This window comes from Phaseolus vulgaris, chromosome 9 (genome assembly GCF_000499845.2).
Source record: "Phaseolus vulgaris cultivar G19833 chromosome 9, P. vulgaris v2.0, whole genome shotgun sequence".
NCBI classification, from domain to species: domain Eukaryota; kingdom Viridiplantae; phylum Streptophyta; class Magnoliopsida; order Fabales; family Fabaceae; genus Phaseolus; species Phaseolus vulgaris.
In genome coordinates this window covers 3,571,698-3,584,412 of record NC_023751.2, presented here as the reverse complement: position 1 = coordinate 3,584,412, position 12,715 = coordinate 3,571,698, and the positions used below count along the sequence as shown (strand labels likewise).

Below are 12,715 nucleotides of genomic sequence, written 5' to 3'. Positions count from 1 at the left end.
ATTGATTGAGAAGCTAATAATTGAACCTTTATCACTTGCTTAAAAATTGGAGGTCATTGTTTTAGCTGTTCACAGTTTTCTCTTTAAAATCAGTGTGTGTGGCTTGGAAATTAATCTGCATAACCTCAAGAATAACTTGGCTGATATAAACGTTTTTAAACATAAACAGTGTCAAAATAAATATGTTCATTGCCAAATAAATTGATTTATTTTCTGTGTACTGTGATAAAATATGATTCTGCGCGAAAATTTTAAAAGGTCAATTCACCCCCCCTCTTGAACTTTGACACTATTGAACCCAACAATTGGTATCAGGAGCTAGGACTTGTATTTTAATCAAGTTTGTTTGCAATAATGTATGAGTTTAAAGTGTTTTTTGCTGAGGGATCTTCTGTTAGTAGACACCCTATGTTCAATGGATTGAATCAAGCCTTTTGGAAAATTAGAATAAAAATTTTCATGGAATCTATTAACTCGTTTATTTGGGAGGCTGTGGTCCATGGACCCTATGTGCCAATGCAGGTTGTCAAGGATGAAGAAGTGGTAAAGCCAAGATCTGAATGGAATGAAACCGAAAGGAAGAAGGCTCAATATGATATTGTAGCCAAGAACATGATAACCTCCTCATTAACAATGGATGAGTTCTTCAGGACATCCCAATGCAGTTCAGCTAAGGAGATGTGGGAGGTCTTGGAAGTCACTCATGAGGGTACTGAAGATGTGAAGAGATCAAGAAAACATTCTTTCATCCAAGAATATGAATTGTTTAGAATGCAACCCGAGGAGAGCATTGTTGATGTGCAGAAAAGGTTCACTCATATTGTGAATCACCTTACTGGTTTGGGAAAGGAATTTGACAGAGAGGAACTCAACATAAAAGTGTTGAAGTGCCTCAACAGAAGCTGGCAACCCAAGGTGACTGCCATATCAGAAAGTCATGATCTGTCAAAGTTGTCAACTGCTGCACTCTTTGGGAAATTAATGGAGCATGAGCTGGAGCTCAAGAGACTCAAAGAGCAGGAAACAGTGGAAAGAAAACCAAAAGGACTTGCACTGAAAGCAAGTGAACATAATGAGATCAATGAGGAAAAAAAAGATGTTGAACATGATGATACAATCAGCCTACTTACAAAGAGATTCAGCAGATTTCTAAAGAAGAAAAGCAGATATAGGAACCAACAGAAAAGAAGGTATCCTAAACCTAATGACTCAAATTCCTCTAACTACACTTGTTTTGGCTGTGGCAAAACAAGGCACATCAAAATGGATTGTCCAAACAATCAATCAAAGGACAAATCTGCCAGCAAGAAGGTTGAAAGGAGCAAGGGGAGAAGAGCTTACATTTCATGGGAAGAGAATGAAGTATCTTCAACCAGCAGCTCGTCAACTGAGAGTGAGGAAAACAATATGTGCATCATGGTGAAGGATGAAGGGTGAATGATGTGATTCCACTAGCACACTTTGAATGATTATTGACATTCTTAGGAATCATCTTGAGTTGGAAATGAGATAGGCACTTTATCATAGAATTGGATCAAGGTTCTATGAACAAGAACTCACCAAAACTAGTACCAAAACCCAAACTCATATGGAAGTTCCAATTATTGTCAAATTGAACTGATAAAAATGGAAAGGAAAGCAAATGCACCGAACAAAATGGAATAAAACTGAAATGTACCGAACATAAAAGCTAGAAAATGAAAAGGAAGCAAGAATGAACGACAGAAACACAAAACCGAAGCAAAAACAGCAAGAACACCAAGAATACCGAACATAAATTCAAAGGAAGCAAGCTAAGACATGAACAATTAAAAAGAAGAAAGGAAGGAGAAAAGAAAGCTCATGAAGATGGAGGAATGGTTGGATGATCACGCCACTAGGAGGATGGAGACTCCAAGATAAGTGTGCAAGCTGCCACTTGAGGTAACCATTGAACTCTCAAGATAAGACTGGTGAAGAAGGCACAAAGCTCTACAATGCTCTCTCAAAAATTGAGTATAGTTTCTCTAATCAAAATTCAAATCTGAATTGTACAAGCTAAGCACCTTTATTTATAGCCTAGAGGTGCTGAAAAATAGGTGGGAAAATTCAAATAAACTCATTTGAAATTCCCACCAAAAACAAGTCACATGGGAGGTGTGACCTTTTTCTACTATGACACCTCCTAAAAACTACACCTACACCACTCTCCTAAGTCACATGGACAATGTGACTTTATTTTACATTTTCACACTCCTTTATTTAATAACCACACCTCCTAAAACTATACAAGAGTATTTCAAAGCTTGGCCTTGCCCCTCATGGGATGGACTTGGGCTCTTTTGGGCTTTGGCCTTCTTGGGCTTGGGCTTGGGCTTGGGCTTGGGCTTTGGGCTTGGGCCTCATCTTTATTTTATGTCTTCTTTTAATTTGGAGAAGACTAAAAGGAAGAACTTCAAATGTGAGGGTGGATGTCCTCTTCCTCCATTAATAAAAGCCTCCTTTATTTTATTCTCATCAGTCAATCTCTGATTCAGTAAGTGAATTCTCTATGGAATATGATAACTATGATCAATTGCTTGCTGCTTTCAAAGAAACACATGATGAAGCAAATAGGCTAGCGATAATATGCAGTAAGTTGCAAAAGATAAATAATGTGCTTGCACCTAAAGTAAAAAAACTTGAGGAAGAACTGCATAAGGCCAAAACAGATCTGGTAAGCCTTGAACTAACATGCTTGCATGCCTCTATTAAAACCTGTGAAAACTGCAAAAAAATTGGAAAAACAAGTGGAGTATTTGCTAAAAACCCTTTCCAATTTCACCAAGGGAAGAGAGAACCTTGAGTCTTTTCTTGGCTCACAGAATGTTGTTTTCAATAAGAATGGTATTGGTTATAACCCTGGAAATGTAACCAATGTCAAAAAGCTTTCAAGTTTTTTTGTTTCAGCAAAATCAGGTTTTTCAGCTTTTAATAGTGGCAAAAAGGCATCTCATGTAACCTGTTTTTACTGCATGAAATTTGGTCATACCTCTAGGTCATGCATTGCTAGAAAGCATATTGTTCCTAAGAACTTAGCAAAATGGCTACCAAAGGGAAGGTTTTAATCTGTGTTGGACCCTATACTGAAAAAGGTACCATTTGTATCATCTTTGTTCTGTTTTGCAGAAAGGTAACAAGAAAAATCAATGGTACTTGGACATTGGCTAATCCAAATATATGACTGGGGATCTTACAAAATTCACTAGCTTGAAGCTCAAGGCAGAGGGACATGTAACCTATGGTGATAATAACCGAGGAAGAATTTTGGGCAGAGGCACTGTTGGAACAGGGAATTCAACTACTATTGAGAATGTGCTTTATGTAGAAGGACTCAAACATAGTCTTCTCATTATTAGTAAACTTTGTGACAAAGGATACAAGGTGAACTTCAAGACAAAGGGCTGCACAATCTCAAGTGACTCATCTGGTAAGGTGTTGTTTACTGGTAAGAGAGTGAATAACATATACATCTTGGATATCTTGGAAACTATCTCTTCAAATGAGTGTTTACTGTCTAGAAGTGATGAGTCTTGGCTGTGGCACAGGAGGTTAGCTCACATACACACTAATCACTTAAATAAATTGAAATCTAAAGATCTTGTTTCTGGTTTACCTAACATTAAATTTCAGGATAACAGGCTTTGTGATGCTTGTGTGAAAGGTAAACAAATCAGATCCTTTTTCAATTCAAAAGACATTGTTTCTACAAAAAATCCATTGGATGTATTGCATATGGACTTGTTTGGACCCTCTAGAGTTGCTAGCTTGGCTGGAAATTTGTATGCTTTAGTTGTTGTGGATGACTACTCTAGATTTACATGGACTTTGTTTCTTGCACATAAAAATGATGCTTACAATGCCTTTAAGAAATTAGCAAAGGTTTTACAGAATGAAAATGGTTGCTGCATAAAATCAATTCGAAGTGATCATGGGGGAGAGTTTCAGAATGCTAGATTTGAGAGGTTCTGTGAGAAACATGGGATATCACATACCTTTTCAGCCCCTAGGACTCCCCAACAAAATGGTGTAGTTGAAAGGAAAAACAGATCATTAGAGGAACTAGCTAGAACCATGTTAAATGAATCTAAGCTTCCTAAGTATTTTTGGGCATATGCAGTCTATACTGCAGCTTATGTGTTAAACAGAACCTTAATTAGACTCATTCTTAAGAAAACTCCATATGAATTGTATAAGGGCAGGAAACCTAGTGTGAGTCACCTTAGAGTGTTTGGGTGTAAATGCTTTGTATTGAATAATGGCAAAGAAAATTTAGGTAAGTTTGATGCTAAATCTGATGAAGGTGTGCACATTAGTTATGCTTTGAATGGTCATGCATATAGAGTCTTCAATAAAAGGTTGCTCATAGTAGAAGAATCAATGCATGTTGTATTTGATGAAGTTGATCATAGCATATCTAAAACTGCTGCTGATGACCTTGACTATGATGAATTTAAATCTGTTTTAAATCAAAATGAATCGATTCATATTGATATTGCTGACTCACATGCTATGCAAGAACCTACTATGTCTGCAGGTTTGCCAAAAGAATGGAAAACCCCAAGAGACCTAACCCTTGATAATGTCATTGGGAACATTGAGAAGGGAGTATCAACTAGAAAATCCTTGAATAACTTCTGTGAAACAATGGCCTTTGTATCTCAGGTGGAACCCAAAAATCTCAATGAAGCCCTCAAGGACAGTAACTGAATCAATTTGCTCTTAAAGAGGTATAGAATCTTGTTCCTAGAATACCTTAGATGAATATAATTGGAACAAAATGGGTATTCAGAAACAAGATGGATGAGCATGGGGTGATTACCAGAAATAAGGCTAGGCTAGTGGCTAAAGGGTATAATCAAGAAGAAGGAACAGACTATGATGAGACATATGCACCAGTGGCTCTGCTAGAAGCTGTTAGATTGTTGCTTGCCTTCTCCTGCATCAAAGGGTTCAAGCTATTCCAAATGGATGTGAAGAGTGCCTTCTTGAATGGTTATTTGTTTCACAACCACCAGGTTTTGAAGACCATCAGCATCCAGGACACGTTTTCAAACTCAAAAAGGCTCTCTATGGGCTCAAGCAAGCTCTTAGGCAATGGTAAGGGAGGCTAAGTGATTTCCTTACCTCACAAGGCTATGACAGAGGCACATCAAATAAGACCTTGTTCATTAAAAAGAAAGGAGATGACACAATTCTAGTACAAGTATATGTGGATGACATCATTTTTGGATCAAACAATGAAGAATTGTGTGAAACTTTTGTGGAAATCATCAAGAGTGAATTTGAAATGTCAATGATGGGTGAGTTGAACTATTTTCTAGGCTTCAAGTCAAACAACTCAAGGATGGCAATTTCTTGAATCAAGATAAGTATTGCAAGGATTTGCTGAGAAAATTTGAAATGGACAAGTGCAAACCAATCAGCACACCCTTCTCAACTAACTGTCACTTGGATCATGATGAAGCTGGAATTTCTGTTGATGAAACCAAATATAGAGGACTCATAGGATCTCTACTGTATCTCACTGCCAACAGGCCTGACATAATGTTTGTAGTGTGCATGTGTGGTCGGTTTCAATCTGCTCCTAAAGAATCACATTTCAATGCTGCCAAACAGATTCTGAAATATTTGCAAGGAACTAAAGAAGTTGGCTTGTGGTATCCAGGTAACATTTCATTGAGTTTGACTGACTATTCTGATTCAAACTTTGCAGGTTGCAAAATTGATAGGAAGAGCACCAGTGGTACCTGTCACTTGCTTGGATCAAGCTTGATCTCATGGCAATGCAAAAAAACAGGCATGTGTTGCTCTCTCCACTTCTGAAGCAGAGTACATTGCAGCAGGGAGTTGTTGTGCTCAAACCATATGGCTAAGACAACAATTGAATGACTTTGGTATCTTACTTAACCATATACCTTTGCTGTGTGATAACACAAGTGCCATCAACTTAACCAAAAATCCTGTTATGCATTCAAGAACCAAACACATTGAAATTAGGCATCACTTCCTAAGGGAACACATTTCAAATGGAACTTGTGAGATTAAGTTCACTGGTATAGATTTACAGCTTGCAGATTTGTTCACAAAACCATTGGCTAAAGATAGGTTTAATTTTCTACTTAATAAATTGGGAATTATAAATGTCAATTGTACCTCGCAGTGAAAAATTAAATTTTTTTATTCGCAATTAAATGTGTTTATTTTTGGTACTGATATGGTTTGATGAATAGGAAAGAGAAATTCTGATCTTTGACTGATTGACTGACTTAGTGGGCATTAACCGTTGTACCTTTGACGGTTCTGGTCATGGTTATGTAACCGATTTGATGCATTGGTTGCTCAATGAAGGTGTGATATGTGTGCATCGTGACCCCAAATATTTGCTGCATTTTTCAAAGATTCTCTGCACAATTTCAGAGCATAAAATCTTCGTGCATATCCATTCATAACTGCTCCATCATCTCATTCATTTTACAATATAAATCTGTGTAAAAATCTGCTACCCACATTGGTTGCCCATTTTCGGTTCTCACCATTTGAAACACAAGAAAATTCTGGTTCAACCATGGCTTCCTCTTCAAGATAGAAAAAGAAAAACCAGGACAGGCAAAGCACATTTCAAGAAGTGCTAGAAGGTTGGTTCGCTAGAGATGAAGAGGGTTTCAATGCCTACATTCACGAAATCAGCAAAAAACAGATTAACATACCCAGGTGCTGGATTTCAACTGGCTAAAATCAGAGAAATTGGCTGAAATAAGGTTTGCACTGAAGCACCAAAAACTGAAAAAGCTGCTGGAATTAACTGGTAATGTATACCCTGACCTGGTTAAGGTGTTTTATACAAATCTAACTCTGGATGGAAAGAACATTGTATCCTATGTGAAAGGGATCAAAATGAAGGTCACCAGTGAAATCTAGAATTCAGTGGCTGGAATCAAATATTCTGGTCTAAAGGTTGGAAAAGGGAACACAAGTGGGATTCAGGAGTTCAACAAACTTCAGTATTACAGAAGCTGTATGAGGAACCCTGCCCAGAGCATAAGCAGATTCCATGCAGGTAATCTGAACCTAACACCACGGCTTGTTGCCTACATCATAGCATGGCAACTCATCCCTAGAGGTACAAATCATGTTGTTTTACATGAAGAGTATTTAATCCTTTTTATACTGCATCATGAATCTGATCAAGGTTAACTGGGTGTATATCATCAATGAGCATATGCTGAAATCCAAAAGATTAGCTGATTATCGCTTTCCTTATGCTATACTTGTTTCAAAATTGATTGACTACTTTGGCATTGACACTTTCAATGAGCGAAATGAAACCATCAAAGCTGTGAGTGAGATTGATAACTCAACTCTCACAAAAATGGGGTTTCATAAAGTGGAGGACTGTTGGATGATTCTCAAAGGTAAGAATCCTCAAGAAGAACATGGAGCCTCAAACCTCAACAATGAAGATGAAGATGAGGTTGTTCCCATGGAAGATAACACAGTTCAAGCTGCAGAACACTAATGTTATGTTATCCATCATTCCTACGGGCAATAACCATATGTTGATCATGCTGGAAGTCAAAGGATTAGCTTTCCATCTGTAGAAATCAGAGGAGATTCACCTGCTCCCCAATCAATGCATGAAGAGGCTGTTGCAACTCATCAGAATGCTATTGTTGCCTATCAAACTCCAGAATACAGAGGTGAACCCTTATCTATGTTTGAAAGGCAAGTTCTGTATCTCCTTGATGCCATGACAGCAGAACAAAGAGCATATTTTGAGACAACTCAAGCAAGGTTTCAGCACCTTGATGATCAAATTGAAGAAGTTCAGTTACAGCTTGCAGAGTTATATTACAAAGATTAGAAGTATCTAGCTTTCCATGCTTTCCTTTCATCAGTTTATATTTCTGTAATGTTGAACAATTTGTCTTTGTTTTCTGGACTATTACGGTTATGTTTCTGTTTTATCTTTCTCTATGCTTAAATGTTGTTTGATGAATCCAAAGGGGGAGAAATATAGCTCACCATGCTAGGTGAAGCTAGATGAAACAGGAAGTTACATTCTGCACCTTAAAACTAATTTACATGTTATGCAATGTTTCAATTTTCTGGTTTGGTATTTGGTGCAATACAGGTTCTTAAAGCAACAGAGCTTTGGGGATTTGTCTCCATCAAACAGGGGGAGATTGTTGAAGATGGTTGTTGCCCCTTCAAGACATGTGTTTGATGAAGCCATTTGTATAAATTTCATTTGTGTTTAGATTTTCTTTAAGAATGTCTTAGGTATAGTTTAGAGGATGTTTAAGAGTAGGCTTTTTGCTAGGTAACTCACCTCTTAACCCCTGACCATGTGTGATAAGAGCAAGCACAAATTTTCTGAAACTGTTTTTCACATGTTTTGCAAAAACACCCTTACTGCATAAAAAATAAATCTGTTCTTTTCTAAATGAATGGCTCTTTTTTAAACTGATGCATTGACTAAGTCTTTCGAAAATCAGGTTTTGTGCATCAAGTATTTTGACTAAGTCTTCACTCTTTCAAAACGACTGTGTTTCAATAATTAAGTCTTTTCTGTTATCGTTTTGAAAAATAAATATGTTCATCTGTAAATGAATAGATTCTTTTTTAGTCTGGTGCCATGTTTATCTTAAAAGTTTTTTTTCGTTTTGTCCTTGCACCAGAGTGGTTGACTGAGTCTCCTTCACATAACAGATTCTCTAACTGCTTTTGAAAATAAATCTGTTCATTTTATTTTCAATCTGTTCTTTTTATAACAGCTTTAACTGTTTTTTGAAAATATGTTATAAGTTGTTTTTCTATAAAAAGAAAACTTGTTCCTACGTTTAAAGGTGAATCATACAATTGAGAAAACAAGTTTTACAACGGAGAATTAAGGATTTACAGAGAATTAGCATGTGCTCTTGAAAGATTTTACAAATCAAAAGTGTGCCTGTTCTTGGTTGGCTCTAAGGCTTGGTTAGAGGTGCTGCTACTGTGTGAGCAATCTGTTCTACTGGTCTAAGGCAGATTTCTACATCCTCTATCAGGTGTATTCGTTTCATATTTCAAATTCTTGTAAAAGTGTGATTGTAAACTCTTATTGATAGGGTTTCTTGAAGAGTGTGTGTGCTGAAATAGTGTTTTTCAGCAAGCGTGCCAAGTTTCTTGTAGGGTTCAAGAACAGTGGTTGTGTAAGTGTGTTTGGTACGTTTTGTTAAGTGGATTTCACATTGGATTAGGTGAGACTGGATGTAGCTCATTTGAGTGAACCAGTATAACTGATGTGTATTCATTTCTCTTCATCCCTGCACTCGGATTCTTGCTTATCTGTCAATCTGTCTAAAATTGAATTTGTTCAATCAAAAATAAATCTGTTCTTTCTGGGCTTGTTCATACTGTTCTTATTTTCTGGAAAATCAGTTTGGTTCTGTTAAGAAGATATATGAACTGGTAATTACAATTGAAACAGTTTGATTGTGATAGGTTACCCAATTGATTGACAAGCTAGTCATTGTTTTAGCTGTTCACAATTTTCTCTTTAAAATCAGTATGTGTGGCTTGCAAATTAATCTGCATAACCTCAAGAATAACTTGGCTGACATAAACATTTTTAAACATAAACAATGTCAAAATAAATATGTTCATTGCCAAATAAATCGATTTATTTTTTATGTATTGTGATAAAATCTGATTCTGCGTGAAACTTTTAAAAGGTCAATTCACCCCCCCCCCCCTTTTGAACTTTGACACTATTGAACCCAACATAATGGACTGCCTACTGTCACAGTTCCAAAAGAGATCTGTACGCATTGTTTGGTTGGGAAACAACATCGAAAGTCTATGCCTAAGAAAATTCTATGGAGAGCATCAAACAAACTTCAACTTGTGCATGCAAACATATGTGGACCTATCAACCCAATGTTAAGCAGCAACAAGAGGTATATTCTGAGTTTCATAGATGATTACTCCCAAAAAATCTGGCTTTATGTCCGGAATGAAAAATTAGAAACTTTTGCACTCTTTAAAAGGTTAAATGTGCTGGTTGAAAAGGAAGCAAGTGTCAGCATTGGAAGTTTGAGGACAGATAGAGGAGGTGAATTCACTTCAAATGAATTTGGTGAATTTTGTAAAATTCATGGTATACGTAGGCAGCTGACTGTACCCTACACACCTCAGCAAAATGTAGTTGCTGAGAGGAAGAACATAACGATTATGAACATGGTGTGCTCTATTCGGATTGAAAAACAAGTGCCTAAAATATTTGGGCTGAAGCTGTAAGGTGGTGTGTTCATATTCTCAATAGAAGTCCTACAGTAGTTGTACAAAACAAAACTCCTGAAAAAGCATGGAGTGGAGTGAAGCCTACTATTGATTACTTTCGAGTATTTGGATGTTTGGCTCATGTCCATGTACTAGATCAACATAGAGTAAAACTGGATGATAAAAGCAAGAAATGTGTTCTCCTAGGAGTAAGTGATGAATCAAAGGCATACCGATTGTTTGATCCCATCAACAACAAGGTTTTAATCAACAAAGATGTGATTTTTGAGGAATAAAAAGGCTGGAATTGGAAGCAGAATACAGAAGAACATCAACAAGATATTCTAAAGTGGGAAGATAATGAAGAGTATGTGAGTGATTCCGAAGAGCAGTCTGAAGAAAACGTTGTGGAAAGTATTGATGCTCAAGAAACTGATGATAGAAATGAAGATGCTGAGAACAATTATGCAAGTACTGATACTTATTATAATGACTCTCATGTTATTAATTATGAGACTCCAGTTGAAGGGAGAGTTAGAAGGAGTAGGACAGAACCAGTTTGGATGAAAGATTACGAAAAAGGAGAAGGTTTATCAGATGATAATGGCCTAAATGTAATGATGGTCATTAAGGATGATCCAATCTCATTTGAGGAAGTTGTTAAGAGTGAGAAGTGGAGAAATGCAATGATGAAAGAGATGGAATCAATAGAGAAAAACATGGATTGGGAGCTAACTGATCTGCCAAAAGGAGTAAATTCAATTGGAGTCAAATGGATCTTCAAAACTAAATTTAAAGAGACTGGAGCAATTGACAAGTTTAAAGTCAGGTTAGTAGCTAAAGGGTACATGCAACAATATGGAGTGGATCACACAGAGGTATTTGCCCCGGTGGCTTGACTTGACATAATTCGCTTAATACTTGCTATAGTGGCACAATATAGCTGGAATGTGTTTCAGCTATATGTGAAGAGTGTCTTTCTTCATGGTGACCTTAAAAAGGATATCTATGTGCAGCAACCAAATGGTTTTGTGAAAAGGTTGAAGAAGAGAAAGTGTACAAATTAAAAAAAGCATTTTATGGCCTTAAACAAGCACCGAGAGCTTGGTACAACAAAATAGAAGCTTATTTTGTTCAAAATGGATTTGATAGATGCCTTTGTGAACATACATTGTTCACAAAATCAAAGGAGGGAGGTAAAATTCTAATTGTAAGTCTTTATGTTGATGACTTAATATACACTGGAAATGATGGAAGTATGTGTGATGAGTTTAGAAGATCCATGATGACAAATTTTGATATGTCAGATTTAGGCAAAATGAGGTACCTTTTTGGTATTGAGCTTATGCAGAATTCAAATGGAATCTTCATATGTCATAAGAAATATACTCAAGAAGTATTGACACGGTTTGGCATGGAAAACTGTAATGCAATCAAGAATCCAATTGTTTTTGGCACAAGATTGTCAAAAAATGATGCAGGAACCAAGGTTGATGCAACTTTGTTCAAACAAGTAGTTGGTAGTCTTATGTATTTGACTGCAACTCAGTCAAATTTAATATATGGAGTAAGTTTGATTAGCAGGTTTATGTCCAGTCCCACTGAATCTCACTTTGCAGCTAAAATAATATTAAGGTACTTGAAAGGAACAACTGAACTAGGTATTTACTACAAGAAAGGGGAAAACGCAAAGATTGTAGCATATTCTGACAGTGATTTTGCTGGAGATATAGATGATAGAAGAAGCACTTCTGGAATTGTATTTTTATTTGGCTTTGGAGCAGTCCTGTGGTCCTCAAAGAAACAACCAGTGGTCACATTATCCACCACAGAAGCAGAGTATATAGTTGTTGCATCTTGTACGTGTCAATGTATTTGGATTAAAAGGGTGTTGGAGAAGATGGGCCTTGAAGTACAGAAAAACGTACTGTTTTTTTGTGACAACAATTCCACGATACAATTATCAAAGAATCCAGTGTTTCATGAAAGTAGCAAACATATAAATATTAAATTCCATTTTTTAAGAGACTTAGTGAAAGATGGAACTATCAAATTAAATTACTGCAGCTCACAGACTCAGGTTGCTGATATAATGACCAAGCCACTCAAGTTAGAACAATTCTCAAAGCTGCATAGGATGTTGGGCATGTTGGAAGCTTCACAGATAAACTAAATGCCACCGCATCTAGTTTAAGGAAGGAAATTGTTAGCGTATTTTTTTTTTTTTAGCGGTTACCTATTATTTAGGGATTGTATCATGCATTTAGGAAATCACCTATTATTTAGGAATTAGGTGTCATGCATTTAAGAAACCAGCCACACATTCATATGTGGAGTTAGTGGTGTAGAATCACTTCTTCTCATTAGTTGTATGACTATAAAACCTAGAGTCTGCACTTTGAATTAAATAACACGAGATTTCACAAAAACAGAAAAA

General features: G+C 36.6%; 1 protein-coding gene across 1 annotated transcript; it reads left to right on the top strand.

Moving 5' to 3' along the window:
- The first annotated feature begins 354 nt into the window (after positions 1 to 354).
- Positions 355 to 1,437, top strand: LOC137822103 (uncharacterized). Its single transcript, XM_068627004.1, has 2 exons — positions 355 to 720; positions 850 to 1,437. Exons 1-2 carry the CDS (start codon positions 355 to 357, stop codon positions 1,435 to 1,437), a joined length of 954 nt encoding a protein of 317 aa, XP_068483105.1.
- The last annotated feature ends 11,278 nt before the right edge of the window (positions 1,438 to 12,715 follow it).

What these genes read in the sequence shown, in the direction of transcription:
- LOC137822103 (XM_068627004.1), top strand. Translation starts at nt 355, where the DNA reads ATGTATGAGTTTAAAGTGTTTTTTGCTGAGGGATCTTCTGTTAGTAGA. An exon ending in CTCATGAGGGTACTGAAGAT is followed by an intron (nt 721 to 849) that starts GTGAAGAGATCA and finishes GGTTTGGGAAAG; the next exon opens with GAATTTGACAGAGAGGAACT.